General features: G+C 37.6%; 1 protein-coding gene across 3 annotated transcripts in view; it reads left to right on the forward strand.

Moving 5' to 3' along the window:
* Window positions 1–12,209: 12,209 nt before the first annotated feature.
* LOC127656694 (calpain-1 catalytic subunit-like) overlaps window positions 12,210–18,467 on the forward strand; it is a 95,570-nt gene continuing 89,312 nt past the window's right edge. For 2 of the 3 annotated variants that reach the window (XM_052145144.1, XM_052145143.1), the window contains exons 1-3: window positions 12,579–12,826; window positions 13,191–13,260; window positions 17,183–17,301. In XM_052145144.1, coding sequence (XP_052001104.1) covers window positions 12,590–12,826; window positions 13,191–13,260; window positions 17,183–17,301 — 426 coding nt within the window. In that variant the 5' untranslated portion in view covers window positions 12,579–12,589. Of the gene's footprint in view, window positions 12,238–12,578; window positions 12,827–13,190; window positions 13,261–17,182; window positions 17,302–18,467 lie in introns of those variants that run through there. The other variant, XM_052145138.1, reaches the window with a different exon arrangement.

Here is an 18,467-nt window from a genome sequence, read left to right on the forward strand (position 1 = left end):
AATGTGGGCAGAGAGAAGCCGGTTAATGGCGTCTGCCCGTGTGCAGCGTGTCTTTCACTTGTACGTCATGTGTGCGTGTGTGTGTGTGTGTGGTTAGTACGACAGAGAGAGAGAGAGAGAGTGAAAGTGGCGGCGCCAAAGCCAGTTTCGCGATCGAGGGAGAGAAGGCAACTATAATGGATAAACTAGTTTGCCGGTCTCATCCGCGATGGCGTAAAACACAACAGTACAACTTAGTTGGATTACAACACAGCAAACACTTTAGTGATAACAGTTTGTTACATCAATAGCTTGAGTATTATTAGCAACACTGTGTGCCCCCTGATGCCATATGTTGCCCTAATTCACATGGCGGGTACCTACTGTGCCCACCAAGATCCCTTTAAAGGTATTCTCTGACATTCGACCAAAACTTCCCCGAAATCATTAGGCCTCTTGGTATGTCTTCAAATGGCCCTCGAGGGGTCACTTTGTGAAATCTGTGGCCTCGGCACCTCTGGGCATGCTGCCAGGGCGAATCCCACTAGAAATATATTTCATTCATTTCTATCTGTGTTTTGTGGATACCCCTCAGAAAGCTCTAAATGACTCCAATATAAAATCTATAGCTTCTCAATGTTTGAAGTCTGATTTAGTTTGTTAAGTGCTTAATTGGCTGACTTGTGAGTGAAAATTGACAGTTATTTTTCTAGAATATTTTTCTTGATTATTTTTATAGTACATCCCAAACTATTTTTGTGAAAGTGTGTGGTGCCAGTGACATTTCAATAGAGTGAAATCCAAATGTCTCAAATCCAGAATGGAATGCAAGCCGCCATCTTTTTTTGGGACCAGAAAATAACAGTTGTAAAAGCTGCATTCTCTCTGAGAAGGGGGAATCTCCTCTAATGCCCCTTTTTCTAAGAGAGAGTGAATTTTCCAAATCAAAAATGTGGCTTTCCGAACAGAAATATCTGTCAGCTACCTCATTGATTACCGGTGGAGCTTGTCTGAATTGAATGACAAAACCATACTCTATACCATGTTCAAAGTACCCAGCTCAAAATGCACTGCAGCTTCTGCCAAGCCAACAAACATGTAGACAGGGGAATTATTGTATGGCTCTTGCCTGTAGCAGACCTGTAACCACTAGATGGTGTGCTTGGCTTACTTTTGGTGACTGCCCCAGAACCAGCGGCACAGCGGAGGGGAGCATTCGCACCTCCACGAATGTGGCTGGTTGAAGGGAATTTGATAATGTGAAACATTTGATAAAGGGGGAAGATTGTATGAACATTGGGGGGAATATTTATTTGAGATACCTGGTTTGCCACAAGCAGTGGGGGGAAAATGAACCATATTCTGGTTATTGTGTGTTCAAGGTGTGTATAACGGCAAACAGGAGAGAAAAAGATACGTCTGTAAGTTTCAGTTTCGTTCACTTCGTTAAGCATGAGCAATATGTTTGGTGGCTCTCAGTGCCAAATCAGCAGCACAGGGTTGTTCCATGACTGCCTCAGCATCCAGCCCAGTTCCCTCATCTAAGGCTCTCATAAAATGGGCCCGGTATGCTTGAAAACTGCCAACGTGTGCAAAGCCGAAACCATTTGACCCGAAGCCTGGTAGGCCTTGCTCAACAAGGATGTTGTCACTCTGCATGGCTTCGAGGGAAGAGAAGTATCAACTTCCATGTAGTTTCCAATGAAGAGAGATTTCTGGTTACAGACCACACTCACAAAGCAATTGACCATACAGGCCAAAACTACTAAATTCGCTGTAATGACACATTTTGGGAGTGTAGTAATTCTCATTCTCATTGTTCATTAGTAGTTACTCAATAGTTATTTCTCCTGAAGCTGAATTAGTAGATAATTAAAAGTAGTTCATCAGGAGGCATGACTGAATTCAATAGTTATTGATTAGCTAATTGTTACTTAACACAACTATAAAATGCTATTACATACTGATTAGTTAACACATCTTCCTTAGTAGTTAATAGTAGTGACTTAAGTGTTAATGAAGAATTACCTATTAGTTCTGCAGTAATTCCTTATTAGTAATGCATTAAGCAAGATACAGGTATTCTAAAGTGTTACCGAAAAGTGTAGTTGTCTAAAAATACATTTGTAATATACCTTTTAATAATTTATCTGTTGTTGTATTTAATTTTATGGGCATTATTAAATGTTTTAATATTGCCATTAATAAAATGTATTAAACACATTAAATGTATTTATTTAATTTAATGTATTTCACCCTGTAAGGGGGTTAAAGGAAAAGGAGGAGGCGAGAACCTGCTTTACAATATTACGCTTTTACTATCTGCCCCAATTGACTGGCAGTATTAAAATAGTCAGCATTTGACTGATAATAAACAGTACTACTGGTGTTTATTTAGCTATTTATTGAATTTTAATGTATTCTTTATTTTCTCAGTGTTAATTTCTAGAATTGTTTGCCAATATATAATAATAATAATGTCAAATAAGTTTTATAATAGGAGACATGTCCGTCATGTGTATGTGTTTGTCTTTTGTTTAAGGGTGGTCGAGTGGCCGAGGAACAAGCTACGGCCTACAGGGCAGAGGGCGGGGCCGGGTCGTGATTATACACTCCCGGTCCCGAGAGGGATAAAGGCCGATTGCGGTCGGTGATCCCGATGAGAGAGAGATCGTTTACGGACATGTCCGTCATGTGTGTGTGTTTGTCTTTTGTTTAAGTTAATCATTAAAATATTGTTTATATCGCCAGGCCGGTTCTCGCCTCCTCCTTTCCATCGAACTGCTTTACACACACCATAGATAGAGTAGGCTGAGATGAGATCATGAGTACCAGTTTCAACGTCCTAGGTCAACCCAAAGCTGAGATATGTTGATCTCATGAACAATTTATCCAATTAAGAAATTCAAGCAGTTTGTGGACAGTGGAATTTTGAGTTCATAGTGGGTGCAATGTGCTCCACTGAGAGTGCTAAGTGCTGAACAAGTGCTCCTATCAAAATGTAAACCAACCATCTATCCGGTGCCATTGAAATACATTGTAGGTGGACAGCCCATGTGCAGTCTGTTAAATTGCCACAAAAAGATGGTTGGTGAAAATTTGTTCTAGATGATGATTTCTTGCCCTTACTTAATACTACATAACTCTTGCCACCTGCACAGAGTACTATTCTCTACTCCCTCAACTACAATAACTTTGTCTACACACAGTATATTTACTTGTATATATTATTTATTTTTAATATATCAATATATATTGTATCCTATATGTTACTTAATATACATTGTATAGTAATATAGATACATGTGTATATATATGTACCATTTTTGTACATTTCACTTCTGAACAACTTAATACCTCAATCCTTTTTCATGTTTCTGCACCATAATGTTCATCTGCACTATTCTACATTTCTACCTCATTCGCAGCTGCACTTTACCTGCAATTATTTTTAAAATATTTTACTATTTGCACTTTGGTTGGATGCTAACTACATTTCATTGACTTTTACTGTGCACAATAAAAATCAAGTTTAATTTTATCTAATCTAATTTTGAGAAAAACAAACGTGTAGCACTCAACACATCCACCTGATGCTACTACACCTACAAGTCATAAATATTTTAACATGGTTAAAGTTTACAAATAATATGCCATCGTACAGCCCCACCACCTCCCGGACACGCACCGAGGATCTTCGGACCAACAGTGAGGATGTTCAGTTTAGTGGGTAAATGGACAAACAGTATTTGGTCAGCCCTGCCCCCTACTGGACACACTCCAAGGGTCTGTAGACCCCTGGGACAAAGTTGTGTAATATAGATACAATAATATATACACCAATGGTGTGTGGATTGGTCCAATCCACTTTGTTTATTTTCCCATTTACAGAGTCAGGACTGTGTGCAAACATCATCTTTTTTTATCAGTGCACACAAAGAATGGACAGCTAGTGGACCGTAAGCGATGTCTCCAAGGGAGATATTTCACGGGCTCCATAAAGGCACTCGTTTGTTGCCATGGAGTCAAATTTTCTGAAGGAAATCAACAGCCTATGCAGCTGCTAGAGAGTATTGCCAGATACGCAACGTCTCATTCCCACTTCAGGAAACCAGGGTTACATGCATAACCTAGATGTTCCCTTTCGTAGGAACTCGAGCTGCAAATCACTGTTGGAGTGATATACATTCACACTATGCGAACAGGGTTGCCAACTGTTTAAGCCTGTGTAGCAAGCATATAGCGTCAAACAAGAGAGCTAAAGCATCTGAATAAAAATAAGGAATTATGAGTTTACTCCTGTTCCAACAGAGAGAACCTGGGAAGCAAGAGTCAAACCCTCATCCAGATTATAAAATCTAACAAATGTATGCAGAGAGCACCACCCTGCTGCCATACAAATGTACTTCAAGGATGCACCACTAACCAAAGCCTATGAGGATGCCATGCTCCTCATAGAATGGGCTCGAGTACCCGAAGCTGAAGGTAAACAATGCACTTTTTAAGCACTCAAAATTGCATCAATAAGCCAATGAGACAGTCTTTGCTTGGGAAGCCTGAAAATGAATTGTCTATTGACAGAAACTCCATTGATAACCGCATGTTCAACTACTATAGTGGCTACATAGATCTTTAAGCATTGCCCGAAACTCTCCTGCAAAAATTCCAGCACTATACCACAGGGCAGTGAACTGGATTTTCACCTCGTGCTGTACACCATGAAGCAAAACTATGCCACTTGAGTATATAAAGCCTCCTAGTTGATGGGGCACTAGCATTTGGAATGGTATCAACCACAGCGGGGGATAACCCATCACCCAAAAGATTGCGCTGTTGAGGGGCCATATGCATAACTTCCACCAGTCTGGCCAGGGGTGCCAAATACTGCCCCGTGCCTGAGATGTTTGTTCTGACTGGAGTCTCCCAAGGAGCCTATTCCAGAAGAGAGAACAGAGTCAAAAAACAATCTTGAGATGGCCAATACAGTGGCACTAACAGAAGCTGAACCCGATCTCCTGAACTCTCTGAACACAACTGATCAGTGGAAATGCCCAGTGGTGCTAGGGGCCAAGATGGAAAACCAGAGGGGACAGTGCGAAGTCTAGCTTGAAGTGAATAGATCCACTTTCGCTCTGCAAAACCTTCTCCAAATGTGTTCCATAATCTCCATAAACTCCTCCCTGGTGATTGAAGTAGGACACCACTGTCATATTGTCTGACGGATGAGGACATGGCTGTCCTGAATCTCCTGGTGGATAAACTTTAACGGCAGAATCACTATGAACATCTCCAGACAGTTTATGTGACAATATTGCAATCCAATCCCTATAGGTTTGACAACCATCATGTACAGTGCCCCAACCCGTGAAGGAGGCAACTGTTGTTATCACCTTGTGGCGACACCTGTCCCAATGGAATGCCCGACATCAGAAGGTGGGACCATTTACATGGTAACAGAGTTTGATAGCACCACGTGTTACTTTGAAGAGACAAAATGTATACATCAGTGGTTGTCCCTTAGTGGAATTCATCCCGCACTGAAAAGGTCTCATATACAACATGCCCAGGGAAATTACAGCAGAAGCCATGATTATGAACCCCAAAAGACTGTTACATTTCTCACAGGGAGAACACATCCCAATCTGAACATCGCTATACACTGGCGTAATGGCAGAATACGAGCTAGAGACAGGCGCCAGCTCCACTCTTAGAAACAGATTCTGTTTTCAGGACGCTCTATTCTAGGTTTACATGCAGCCCTAAATTCCTCAGTTGGCTGAGAACGACATCTCGATGTTGGGCAGCTAAAGACTCTAAAGTGGGCTAACATCAACCAAAAAATCAAGATTCAAAATGCAGATGCATAAATGCAAAAAGCCTCAAGAGTGTCAAAGCTACATCCATGCATTTTGTGAAAGTGCGTGGTGCCAGTGCAAGTCAGCTTCTGTTAGTGCCGCTGCATTGGCCATCTCAAGATTGTTTTTAACTCTGGAAAGCAAAATTGGCACGCTTTTCCCTTGAAAGTGACTATAAGAAAACTCCTGCGCTTCAGTGCAATCTGAATATGGAATTAAGCATCCTTCAAATCTGTTGTCACAAACCAGTCCCCCGGCTGCACTTGTGACATTACTTGTTTCTGCATCAGCATTCTGAATTGACATTTCATTAGAGTGAAATCCAAATGTCTCAAATCCAGAATGGAATGCAAGCCGCCATCTTTTTTTGGGACCAGAAAATAACAGTTGTAAAAGCTGCATTCTCTCTGAGAAGGGGGAATCTCCTCTAATGCAACCTTTTTCTAAGAGAGAGTGAATTTCCCAAATCAAAAATGTGGCTTTCCGAACAGAAATATCTGTCAGCTACCTTATTTATTACCGGTGGAGCTTGTCTGAATTGAATGACAAAACTATACTCTACACCATGTTCAAAGTACCCAGCTCAAAATGCCCTGCAGCTTCTGCCAAGCCAACAAACAGGTAGACAGGGGAATTAATGCATGGCTCTTGCCTGTAGCAGACCTGTAACCACTAGATGGTGTGCTTGGCTTACTTTTGGTGACTGCCCCAAAACCAGCGGCACAGCGGAGGGGAGCATTCGCACCTCCACGAATGTGGCTGGTTGAAGGGAATTTAATAATGTGAAAGATTTGATAAAGGGGAAAAGTGTATGAACATCGGGGGGAATATTTATTTGAGATACCTGATTTGCCACAAGCAGTGGGGAGAAACTGAACCATATTCTGGTTATTGCGTGTGTATAACGGCAAACAGGAGAGAAACAGATAAGTTTGTACGGTTCAGTTTCGTTCACTTCGTTAAGCATGAGCAATATGTTTGGTGGCTCTTTGGTGCCAAATCAGCAGCACAGGGTTGTTCCATGACTGCCTCAGCATCCAGCCCAGTTCCCTCATCTAAGGCTCTCATAAAATGGGCCCGGTATGCTTGAAAACTGCCAACGTGTGCAAAGCCGAAACCACTTGACCCGAAGCCTGGTAGGCCTTGCTCAACAAGGATGATGTCACTCTGCATGGCTTCGAGGGAAGAGAAGTCCTCAACTTCCATGTAGTTTCCAATGAAGAGAGATTTCTGGTTACAGACCACACTAACAAAGCAATTGACCATACAGGCCAAAACTACTAAATTCGCTGTAATGACACATTTTGGGAGTGTAGTAATTTCACGAAATGCGTATTGCATTTCCATAGTAATAATAACATTAGAAATAAGGAAGAAGAAAGGGCTACAACCTGAATATTGTAATGGCTAATTGTTATGATATTATTGTAATTGTAATTAATCGACTGTTCATTAGTAGTTACTCAATAGTTATTTCTCCTGAAGCTGAATTAGTAGATAATTAAAAGTAGTTCATCAGGAGGCATGACTGAATTCAATAGTTATTGATTAGCTAATTGTAAAATGCTATATAATTGTAACAACTATAAAATGCTATTACATACTGATTAGTTAACACATCTTCCTTAGTAGTTAATAGTAGTGACTTAAGTGTTAATGAAGAATTACCTATTAGTTCTGCAGTAATTCCTTATTAGTAATGCATTAAGCAAGATACAGTATTCTAAAGTGTTACCGAAAAGTGTAGTTGTCTAAAAATACATTTGTAATATACCTTTTAATAATTTATCTGTTGTTGTATTTAATTTTATGGGCATTATTAAATGTTTTAATATTGCCATTAATGAAATGTATTAAACACATTAAATGTATTTATTTAATTTAATGTATTTCACCCTGTAAGGGGGTTAAAGGAAAAGGAGGAGGCGAGAACCTTTATAATATTTATTAAGTAAAGACACACAAACACATACAGGGCAGCTGCCTGTAATTCTCTCTCTCTAGAAATGTCATCACCGCCCGCCTTTATCCTGGCCCCAACCTCCTCTGCTCTACACCCCCCCAGCATTGCCCCGGCATGATGTAAATCCCCCCCTCCTCTCCGGCGAGGTGGGGCTGCACCCTGCTGGTCATCCCCGCCTTCCTCGACCTGGGAAGAGACAGGAAAAAAAAGAGCAAAATAGGCGAGGGAAAGGCCAACACGGAGCGACAGAGAGAGAGAGAGAGAGAGAGAGAGAGAAGCAGCTCACTGTCGTGGGTCCCCGATCACTCCTCCACACACTCAGGCGGACGACAGCCACTTCACCCCGGGTGGACCGGAGTCAAACCTCCGACCCCCAGCAGACAAACTGCCCCTCTGCTTTTCTGGCAGCACGTGGGGATTCTCCTCTGCCCCAGGCAGCAACTCCATCGCTCAAGGCAGTCGTGGACTCCCGTCCATCCTCATCTCGCTGACGGCGGCCGTTCCCCGCATCCGAGCAGTCGGGCTACTCCGTCCCCCTGGCAGATGGCAGCGGCGCTCCCCTGGATGGACGGCAGTGTCGAGGATTCTACGACGGGCAGTCCTCCTCCCTCCCGGGTTTCGGCACCATTGTAAGGGGATTAATGGATAGGAGGAGGCGAGAACTGGCTTGATAATATAAATAGTTTAATATAAAACTGAACCAAAAAGACAAACACACAGGTGTCGGACAGCTGCCCTTAACTCTCTCTCTCTTTAACTGTCATCATCAGCCGCCTTTATCCCTCGCACCCCATCAGGCTGATTGGGGACCGGGCGCGTGTGAAAATGAAGTCGAAATAAAAACTAAATTAAAATAAATAAAAAAATAATTACAAAAAAATCTATGTTTGAATGGAGGGGGAAAAGCAACAAATAGTTGAAATGTCAACAGAATGCAATAAGAAGTGTGTTGAAGGACAGTTTTTTCTTCATACAACTAAAGCATGTGCTGTCATTCTGAAACACTTATGAAGTTTGTACAGCAGGATACTAATCATAAAATGTATATATGAAATGCAACAGATGTGTGTTTGTTGCATTTATATTGACACATTGTTTTTCTTTGTTGTGAAGTTTAAAATAAGCTTAAAATATTAATGTTGAGTTTATGGTTACAAAAAAAAAATCGAATTGATTTTCTCCCCTTTTTCTCCCCAATTCCCAACGCTCTATTTCCTCATGGTGGCGTAGTGACATCCGGATGGCGGAGGACGAATCTCCGTTCTCTCCGCGTCTGAGACCATCAATTGGCTTATTTAGCGCGTTACAGTGGAAATCCAAGCACAACTCACCACTGAGAGCGAGAACCACACATTATAGCGACCACAAAGAGGTTACCCAATGTGACTCTACCCTCCCTAGCAAACAGGCCAATTTGGTTGCTTAGGAGGCCTGGCTGGAGTCACTCAGCACACCCTGGATTCAAACTCGCAACTCCAGGGGTGGTAGTCAGCGTCAATACTCGCTGAGCTACCCAGGCCCCACAGATATAATTTTAATTTAGATTCATAAAAAGATTCATTTGGGCTATTAAATTTAAATAAAATGAAAATAAAATCAACATGGCCTACAAACAGGTAAAAGTCCCATAAGTCTATCAGGAATTGATTACGATATGACACCATTATTTAGTTAAATAATAATAATGTTAAATGTATATAGCGCCATACTAGAGTTCAAGAACACTTCACTTTTTCAAATTTAGCACAGTTTAAAGAAGAAGAAAAAAGATTGAGCAAGTTTCTTCATTTTGCATAAGGAGGAATATTCTTAATAGATGAATACTCTATAGAGCATTTAAAACTTTATGGAGCATTTGAACTTTATTGTTTTTTCGAAATAAAGTGTTAACCAGATAATTTTCTTAATCGCTGATGTAGATGTATATGTGGTCAACTTTAAGGCATGGAAAGATGAGCTCTGATGTGAAATCATCACTTCAGGTCAGGAATTTTACATTGCGCACAGGCTATAAATAAATACATGAGGATCGTGTGGGAAACGTGTGATAAATTAACAGACATTTCAAGAAGTGGAAAGTGTATTTGATGTTGTATTTTAGCAAACTGAGTCGAGACCGCGGCCATCTGAACTGAAATCACACCATGCACATTTTCATTCATAAGGTTTACACTTTAGAAATACTGATTCATTTATGAACACAGATTCATAAATTCGTTTTTTTTTTTTATAACTATCACTTTATCCTTGTGCTTTTTGGATAATCAGTGATACAAATGTTTTTTATATTATTTGGATGAATCCGTTATTCCTTCTGAAGTCATTATCAGTGCCTTTCCAAATAAGGTATTCGCTTTGGGCACATCCCTAATATCTTATATTCACGGCATTATCACACTGAGAATCAATGAATGCATCCAAAAACTGTAAAATGTTGCTTCAGAGGCTTTATATGCACTGTAAAAAAAAATCCTGTTTTTAAAAAAAATAAAAATATTGGCAGCTGTGGTTGCCAGAATAATTGTGTAAAAAATACAGTTAAATGTAAACCACTTTACATAACAACCTGTACATTTTACAGTTTAATATGGTTGTAATTTACATGCTGGCACTGTAAAAAAATAAAAAATTCTGTTAAATTTACAGTAAAAGAAATTCATAAACATGCCTTCTGAAACTGTATAAATCTGTTGTTTATTTTATAAGGTATTTGTTAATCCCCATAGTGACTACAGAAGCCCACATGATGACATGAAGATCATTACTAATGCCTCTTCCAGGAACAATTACCAATAAATATATATAGACAGTGCCCAGTGTCACTCACACAAACACTAAACACCATCATGGTAACACATGTGAGATTTAAATATTGCAGTAAACATGAACTAAATTACATCAAATATAACACAGAACACCCCAGTGTACATAACTGATATTAAAAACAAGAAGAAACATAACTATTCCCATAAAATATAATGAAATGTAATGGGTCATGCAGGGAATTGTGGGAATGCCCGATTACTGTTTACTATAATTTACTGTAAAAAAGTACTTACTCTCTTGTTCTTTTTACCATTCATTTTACAGGAAAATCTTACTTTTTACATTTAAATAATGTAATTTTTACATCATTTTATTGTAAAAACTACTCTATTGTCTTTTAAAATATATTAAACAAATAATTAATTAATGTTAATATTTGTTAATCAATTAACATTTTATTTTCTGTAACATTTTTCAGTATTTTACTGTTAAAATTACTGACATTACTGAGTTAGGATGAAAATAAGATGTTTTTCCAACTGTTCTGAGACCAGTGTAGACAGACATACTGTAGGTTAAGTCATCCACTAAATAGGGAGCATCCTATAGCTCTGCAGATAAGTGCATTCTCTAATAAAATAGGAGCAAAAGCTCAGTTTCAGGCTACAGATGATGTTTGGACCACTCAACATGTTTGGCAGGCATGGGACAATAGTGCAAAGATTCAGAATTTTATAATGTATTAATTATTTTAACATGGTTAGCCATGATTGGATGATGCTGGACATTACTTTGAATCAGAATTTATTATGCTAATTTCTGATGTAATGTCTGTAACATCTCAAAGACTTGAATAACCAATACTCCTGGATACATAAACAATTTGATTTAAAAAAAAAAACTTATACTTTCTATATCTTGATATTATTTACAATTTCACAACTTAGTCTTACTGTATTGTCCACGTATGAGGACATACATTTTTAGGAAAGATTTTATCTAGAATATATATATACATAAAAATATATATAATGGTCTGCACTTATAGCACCTTTGTAACCTTAGTGGTATTCAAAGCACTTTACACAGCACCTCATTCACACACCAATGATAGCAGAACTGCCATGCAAGGTGCTAGCCTGCCATTGGGAGCAACTTGGGGTTCAGTGTCTTGCCCAAGGACACTTTGGCATGTGGAGTAATTTGGGCCGGAAATCGAACCACCAACCTTGCGATTAGTAGACAACCTGCTCTACCATCTGAGCCACAGCCGTCCCATATATTTATATATATTTGCATGTTTCTTAGGGGATACTAGTTACAAATCAAAAAGGGGAATGGAAAATACACACAACAATCATGCTCAGGAGTTTAAAGAAAAATTTTAATCTGAACAGAGTCAATCTGTCTTATTTTAATGAAGCATTTGGATATTGAAAAGTAAGTTTATAGTCAAGGTGGAATTCAATGTTTTGCAATGTTTTGTCAGAGTAGTGATGTAAGAAACAAAACATGTCATAACATTGCACACTTCCTGAATACAGCCCTCTGACTGAACACGGAATACTAGCGCCAAAGGCAGGAAAAAAACCGTTATAAATTAAACCGAAAAAGAGGGAAGTGCTGCTCATTTAGGTGAACTTCCAGTGTTGGCGATTAATTGTTTCCTTGAAGGTAAAGTATATCATTTTTGTCATTTAATTAAAATTATCCATTCATTTATATGTAAGCCTATGAATAATCTAAATATGACTAACAAAGTAACAACATTACACATCCAAAACAAGTCTAACAAGTCTAAATTCCCTTTTCTTACAGACAGTTTAAAAAAAGTTCAGTTTTTTAAGACCTTAAATACTGTGTGGGTTTAGACTTATTTGTCTATAAAAACTAGTGCAGCTCACTTCATGTGTAAAATCAGATTTCATTATTTATTTATGTTTTTATGTCATCTTCACAGTATCATCCATAAGTTACATCTTTACCTTATTTTTCTTGTATATGTAAAAAAGCAGACCTATAAACAATGCCTCCACCTCGAGTGAACAATCCACCCCGGAATGAACCCACAACAAAAGACGAAAAGGGCTCTCTCACAAAGCCTATAAAGTTCTTGGATCAGGACTACCTGGAATTGCGCAAGAACTGCCTCATCAATAAACGGAGATACGAAGATGAGATGTTCCCTCCAGACAACAGCTCCATTGACCCACAGAAGACCCTTGGATTAAAACTGGACCAAGTCAAGTGGTTGAGGCCATCTGTAAGTTACTATTTCTAAATGACTATATTCTTAAGACTTTCAAGATGACTTCAAATGTAAACATACTGGTAGTGCTGCAGTTTTCTGCTGCAAGGGTGTAGTTTAAAGAAAGTTAACTGCAGGGTAAATGTATTGTTGCCTTACAGAAAATCAAAGAGTGTTGTTAATATGATGTCCAATCAAGTTTTGCAAAACATCTTGCTTCCATTAAAAACGCTTGTTTGAACAGGTCCACCTATGATAATCCTCAGCATTATTGGCATCAGACACAACTCATAATATACTGTAGGTCTAGATTATCCTCTGGTAAACCTAGATGTTAAGGCAAATTTTGAAATGTTCTGTGTTTACTCCCTCCTCTTAGGAAATAGTGAAAGACCCTCAGCTCACTGTGGATGGGGTGTCCAGGTTTGACTATTCCCAAGGATCCTTAGGTTTGTGTTTTAATTTATTTATTTACAGTATTTACATAGTACATTAGGCATGGGCTTTTGAGTGATATTTACCCAGTAGCTCTTAATGTATGAATGCCAAACATAATTAAAGAAAACTCAAAATATTAAAAAAAAACAATAGATACAGTATTCTGTTAAAATGCAAAGGAATAGTTCACCCATAATGTAAATGTACCCTCATGCCATCCCACATATGTGTGATTTTCTTTCTACTACTGAACACAAACAAAGATTTTAGAAAAATATCGTAAAAATATATTAAAGCAAGTGAATGGTTGCCAGAAGTGTGAAGCTCCAAAAAGCACATAAAGGCACATAAAAGTCCTCCACACGACTCTGGTGTGGGTGAGAAACTGGTCAATATTTAAGTATTTAAGTCATCTCTGTCCACTGAATTTAATAACTATGGATTACTTTTATGCTTACCTATATTCTTTTTGGAGCTTCAAACATCTGGCCACCATTCAATTTAACCAAAAGAGTTGAGATTTTCTTCTAAAAATCTTTGATTGTGTTCTGCAGAATAAAGAAAGACATACACATCTCGCATGGCATGAGGGTGAAACAATTATAATTGTTTTAGTTTTTGGGTGAAATATTCCTTTAGACAAAAAAAAAAAAAAAAAATTATTTGGACACCTTTTTCTTGTCAAACTTGGTGGAGAATGTCCATAGTTCATGTGATGATCTACACCTGTGGTTACAGTAATCTTCTAGGATACTGTACCTCTGTGCCTTAATGCATTCACTAAAATGACCTTGAGGCAGTGCTATTATAGTTAATGAAAACTAAAATAATGTCCATCAACTAAAATAAAGATAAAAACTGAAATTATTTGAAAGAAAAAAAACTAAAACTAAACTAAAATCATTTTTCTTAATTCCAAGACTAACTAATTAACTAAAATTATCACAAATTCATTTCAGTTTTAGTTCAGTTTTGGGCAAAGGACACTTTTGGAAATTGTACATTTCTTGGCACTTTTAATTATGATCAAGACACACATAACCTGACATTATACCTTTGAAGAAAGCTTAGGATGTCTTCTGCCTTAGACAAAAACAATCATGAAGAAATTCTTAAAACTGAGAAGTAGAACTTTTGAAAACCCTCTTTTGACCAAATCCCAGAGGAACAATTAATCTCTAGAAAATAACTACATAGTATTTATAATTAATTGTTTTATATTTTGTAACACATAGTAACATTGTTACAAACTTTTTGTCCATCCGTTGTGAAGTCACGGTGCCAAACACCTGTTACTTGCCAAGAAATAACACATTTTATTAATGCTTTTAGTTATTTTTAATTTGAAGAGTGGTGTCATACTGGGCCTTGCTGGGGTTTTCTCAGTCTTCCTCTAAAGAAATTCATTTTAGGGTGAATACCATAGCAGGTTAAAATAACTTCCCTGCATAATGTAAAATGCATGTCTCAACTTACACATGCAACACATAAAACGAATATAAGGCAACTCATATACAACCTACATAAAGCATACACATACAACCTACATAAAGCTTAAACATACAACCTACATAAAGCATACACATACAACCTACATAAAGCTTAAACATACAACCTACATAAAGCATACACATACAACCTACATAAAGCTTAAACATACAGCCTACATAAAGCATACACATACAACCTACATAAAGCATACACATACAACCTACATAAAGCTTAAACATACAGCCTACATAAAGCATACACATACAACCTACATAAAGCTTAAACATACAACCTACATAAAGCATACACATACAACCTACATAAAGCTTAAACATACAACCTACATAAAGCATACACATACAACCTACATAAAGCTTAAACATACAACCTACATAAAGCATACACATACAACCTACATAAAGCTTAAACATACAACCTACATAAAGCATACACATACAACCTACATAAAGCATACACATACAACCTATATAAAGCATACACATACAACCTATATAAAGCTTACACATACAACCTATATAAAGCTTACACATACAACCTATATAAAGTGTACATATGCAACCTTGACTAGGCTTAGGCATGCAATCAACACAGCATAACATAAAGACACAAGTTTAATAATGCAATACAAATGATCAATAATGCTATTGTATTAAATAATACTACTAAATGACTATGAATACCAATAATAATGAATAATACTAATCACCTTGAACATTTTAGTCTACAATCATTATGTAACATTTACAAACATGACACCTCAAACTTCTGTTATTTTCATTACCATTACTTTTCCCACCGGTGGTCATTAAATGAGCTCTGCCACACAGACCAATGTAAAAATCATCAATTTAAAACCTTGAAAGAGAGAGAGAGAGAGAGAGAGAGAGAGAGAGAGAGAGAGAGAGAGAGAGAGAGAGAGATTTTGCCCAAAAATGAATTTTCTCTTAATATTTACTCACCTTCATGCCATCCCATTTGTGTGTAACTTTCTTTCTTCTGCTGAACACAAGTGAAGATATAGAAATATCTCAGCACTGTAGGTCCATACAACACGAGTCAACTGGGTCCAAAGCTTTGAAGCTCTAAAAAGCAAATAAAGGCAACATAAAGTAATCCTTTAGTGGTTTAATTCATGTCTTCTGAAGAAATCTGATCAGTTTTGAGTGAGAACAGACTAAAACATAACTCCTTTTACACTATAAATCTTGCAATAGCAGTCTACATGAAAGATCGCCAATGAGACTTGCAGGAAAAAATTATTAATTTGCTTTTTGGAGCTTCAAGGTTTTGTATCGTGATGACTTGCATTGTTTGGAACTACAGAGCTGAGATATTCTTCAAGAAATCTTCCTTTGTGTTCTGCAGAAGAAAGAAAGTCAGACACATCTGGGATGGCATAAATGTGAGTAAATTATAAGAGAATTTCATTTTTGGGTGAACTATCTCTTTAATTGTTTACTTCCCATAGATTAGTTAAGAAATTACTTATAATCAAGTTTAAATGTCCTTTGTCACTTTACCCATATAAACCTTATGTTATAAAATTTGCAACATTTACAATCCAAATTAAATACGATAATAGAAATAGATAGAGGTAACAGCACGACTGCCCTGAGTAATGTAATGATGTTACACATTTTTATATGATTTAAGTGCTTCTGATTCGGCAGCCATGAAAAACACTAAACTAAAATAAAACTAACAGACAAACTGTGAAAACTAATTTGGAATGACAGATTGATATAATATAGAAATTAAAACTAAATGAAAAATCCCAAACTAAAATAAGACTGACTTGAGGCCAGTTGGTTAAAATAAAAAGTTAAGTTAGTTTTGAGAACAAATCTAACTACATTTGTTTGCAAATATATATATACAGTATGAATGTATTATAAACATTGTAAAAGTGCATGTTTAAGATTCAGATGGTAAGTAATAGTACAGTGTAAACAGAAGGTGCTTTGGTACTGAATAAGATAGAAATGGCAAATTACTTTTAAAATGGGCTGTTTTAGTGTTTACAGTGAACGATAATATACAGTGCAAATAGCATGTTAAAGAGACAGGTGCATTGATTCGAGTACAACCAGACAATTACAGTTTGAAGTAATGTGCAACTGGTATGATACCTTTATTTTAAGGGTTACATTTTGTTTTTGAGTTCTGTATTCAGCAGGCTAACAACTGAAGGGAAAAATCTATTTCTGAATCTGCTGGTTTCTGAGATGCCACTTGGTTTGATATTTTGTTATCTCATACAATGCAATCCATGCATTTTAAGTGTGCAAATATTTTTGGAAGCACACTGTAATATAAATCACTCTGACACAACCGCTTTCTCAAAATAAATATTTCCTATGGTATTTATGTAGTGTTGAAATTAATTGAAAGACACATTCTAATAACTTTTGTTTTGCTTAGGAAACTGCTGGTTTCTTGCCTCTGTTGGGGCTTTAACCTTTCAGAGGGACATCGTGGACCAGGTCATGCCAACAGACCAGTCATTCGGTAAAGATTATGCAGGGATATTTCACTTCAAAGTGAGTTATTTTGACATTTTCAGCTTAATTACCTCTTGAAAATATATGTATTTTAAAATCATTGTATCAGCCCTTAAAGGGATAGTTCACACAAAAATTGTATTAAAATATCTCATCATTTACTCATCCTCATGCCATTCCAGCCTTTCTTCTGCTGAACATAAATGATGGTTTTTAGAAGAATATCTCAGCACTGTAGGTCCACACAATGCAGGTGAATAGTGACCAAACCTTTAAAGGGGACATATTATGTCCCTTTTACACAATGTAATATGAGTCTCAGGTGTCCCCAGATTGTGTCTGTCAAGTTTCAGCTCAAAATACCTCACAGATCGTTTATTCCACCATGCCTTTATACCCTTGTTTTGTAGCCCTGTTCCAAACGGGCTGTTTTAGTGTCTGTAGCTTTAGATGCAAAGGAGCTGCTGCTCCCAACACCCCTTTCTGGAAGTGGGCTGTGCCATTCCTGCAGGTGCCATGCATACCCCAGCAGTTTAAAAATTGCAATGCAGTTAAAAAAGTATAAATATCACACAGAATACACTAAGTCTATCATCTAACTGTATTGTGCATAACAAAGGATGAGTTATGATGTTTGCAAAACAGCTATAGTTCTCAAAAATACCACTATCATTTCATAATCCTTTTTTAAATAAATTACCGGTTTTATTACACAGAAAATCTTCATGGTTTGACCACACAAGTGGGACTGTGGGGGACACCAATCAGTTTATATCATAACCGAAACAGAGCTACTGATTCATTGTTATGGAATAAGGTAGGTAGAGACTAGTTGATATGTTACACAAAGCACAATGATTTCACAACAAGCGTTTTTCACGCAGCGTGCAAACAAGCAAATTAAGAAAGCCAAATTGCAATCATTAAAAAAGTATAAAGTGAGATACTTACCACTTGCAAATCTGAATCCATCCTTGATCCTTAGCTTTGAAGCAAATCCAGCCTTGTGTTGACCATCGTTGATGAAGCAGCCCGAGTTAGCACAAGCGGCTCTAGTGAGGAGACAAATCAGTTCTAAGCTAATCGGGCAGATGTCTTCACCAGCCGTAGGCGGTACCTTTCCCCTTTTGTCGTCAAAAGGGGCAGCAAACCTGAACGGCTCGTTTGGAGACACTGTTTTAATTGATTGAAATTAATGAGGGGAT

The sequence above is a fragment of the Xyrauchen texanus genome, chromosome 16, assembly GCF_025860055.1.
Source record: "Xyrauchen texanus isolate HMW12.3.18 chromosome 16, RBS_HiC_50CHRs, whole genome shotgun sequence".
Lineage (NCBI taxonomy): Eukaryota > Metazoa > Chordata > Actinopteri > Cypriniformes > Catostomidae > Xyrauchen > Xyrauchen texanus.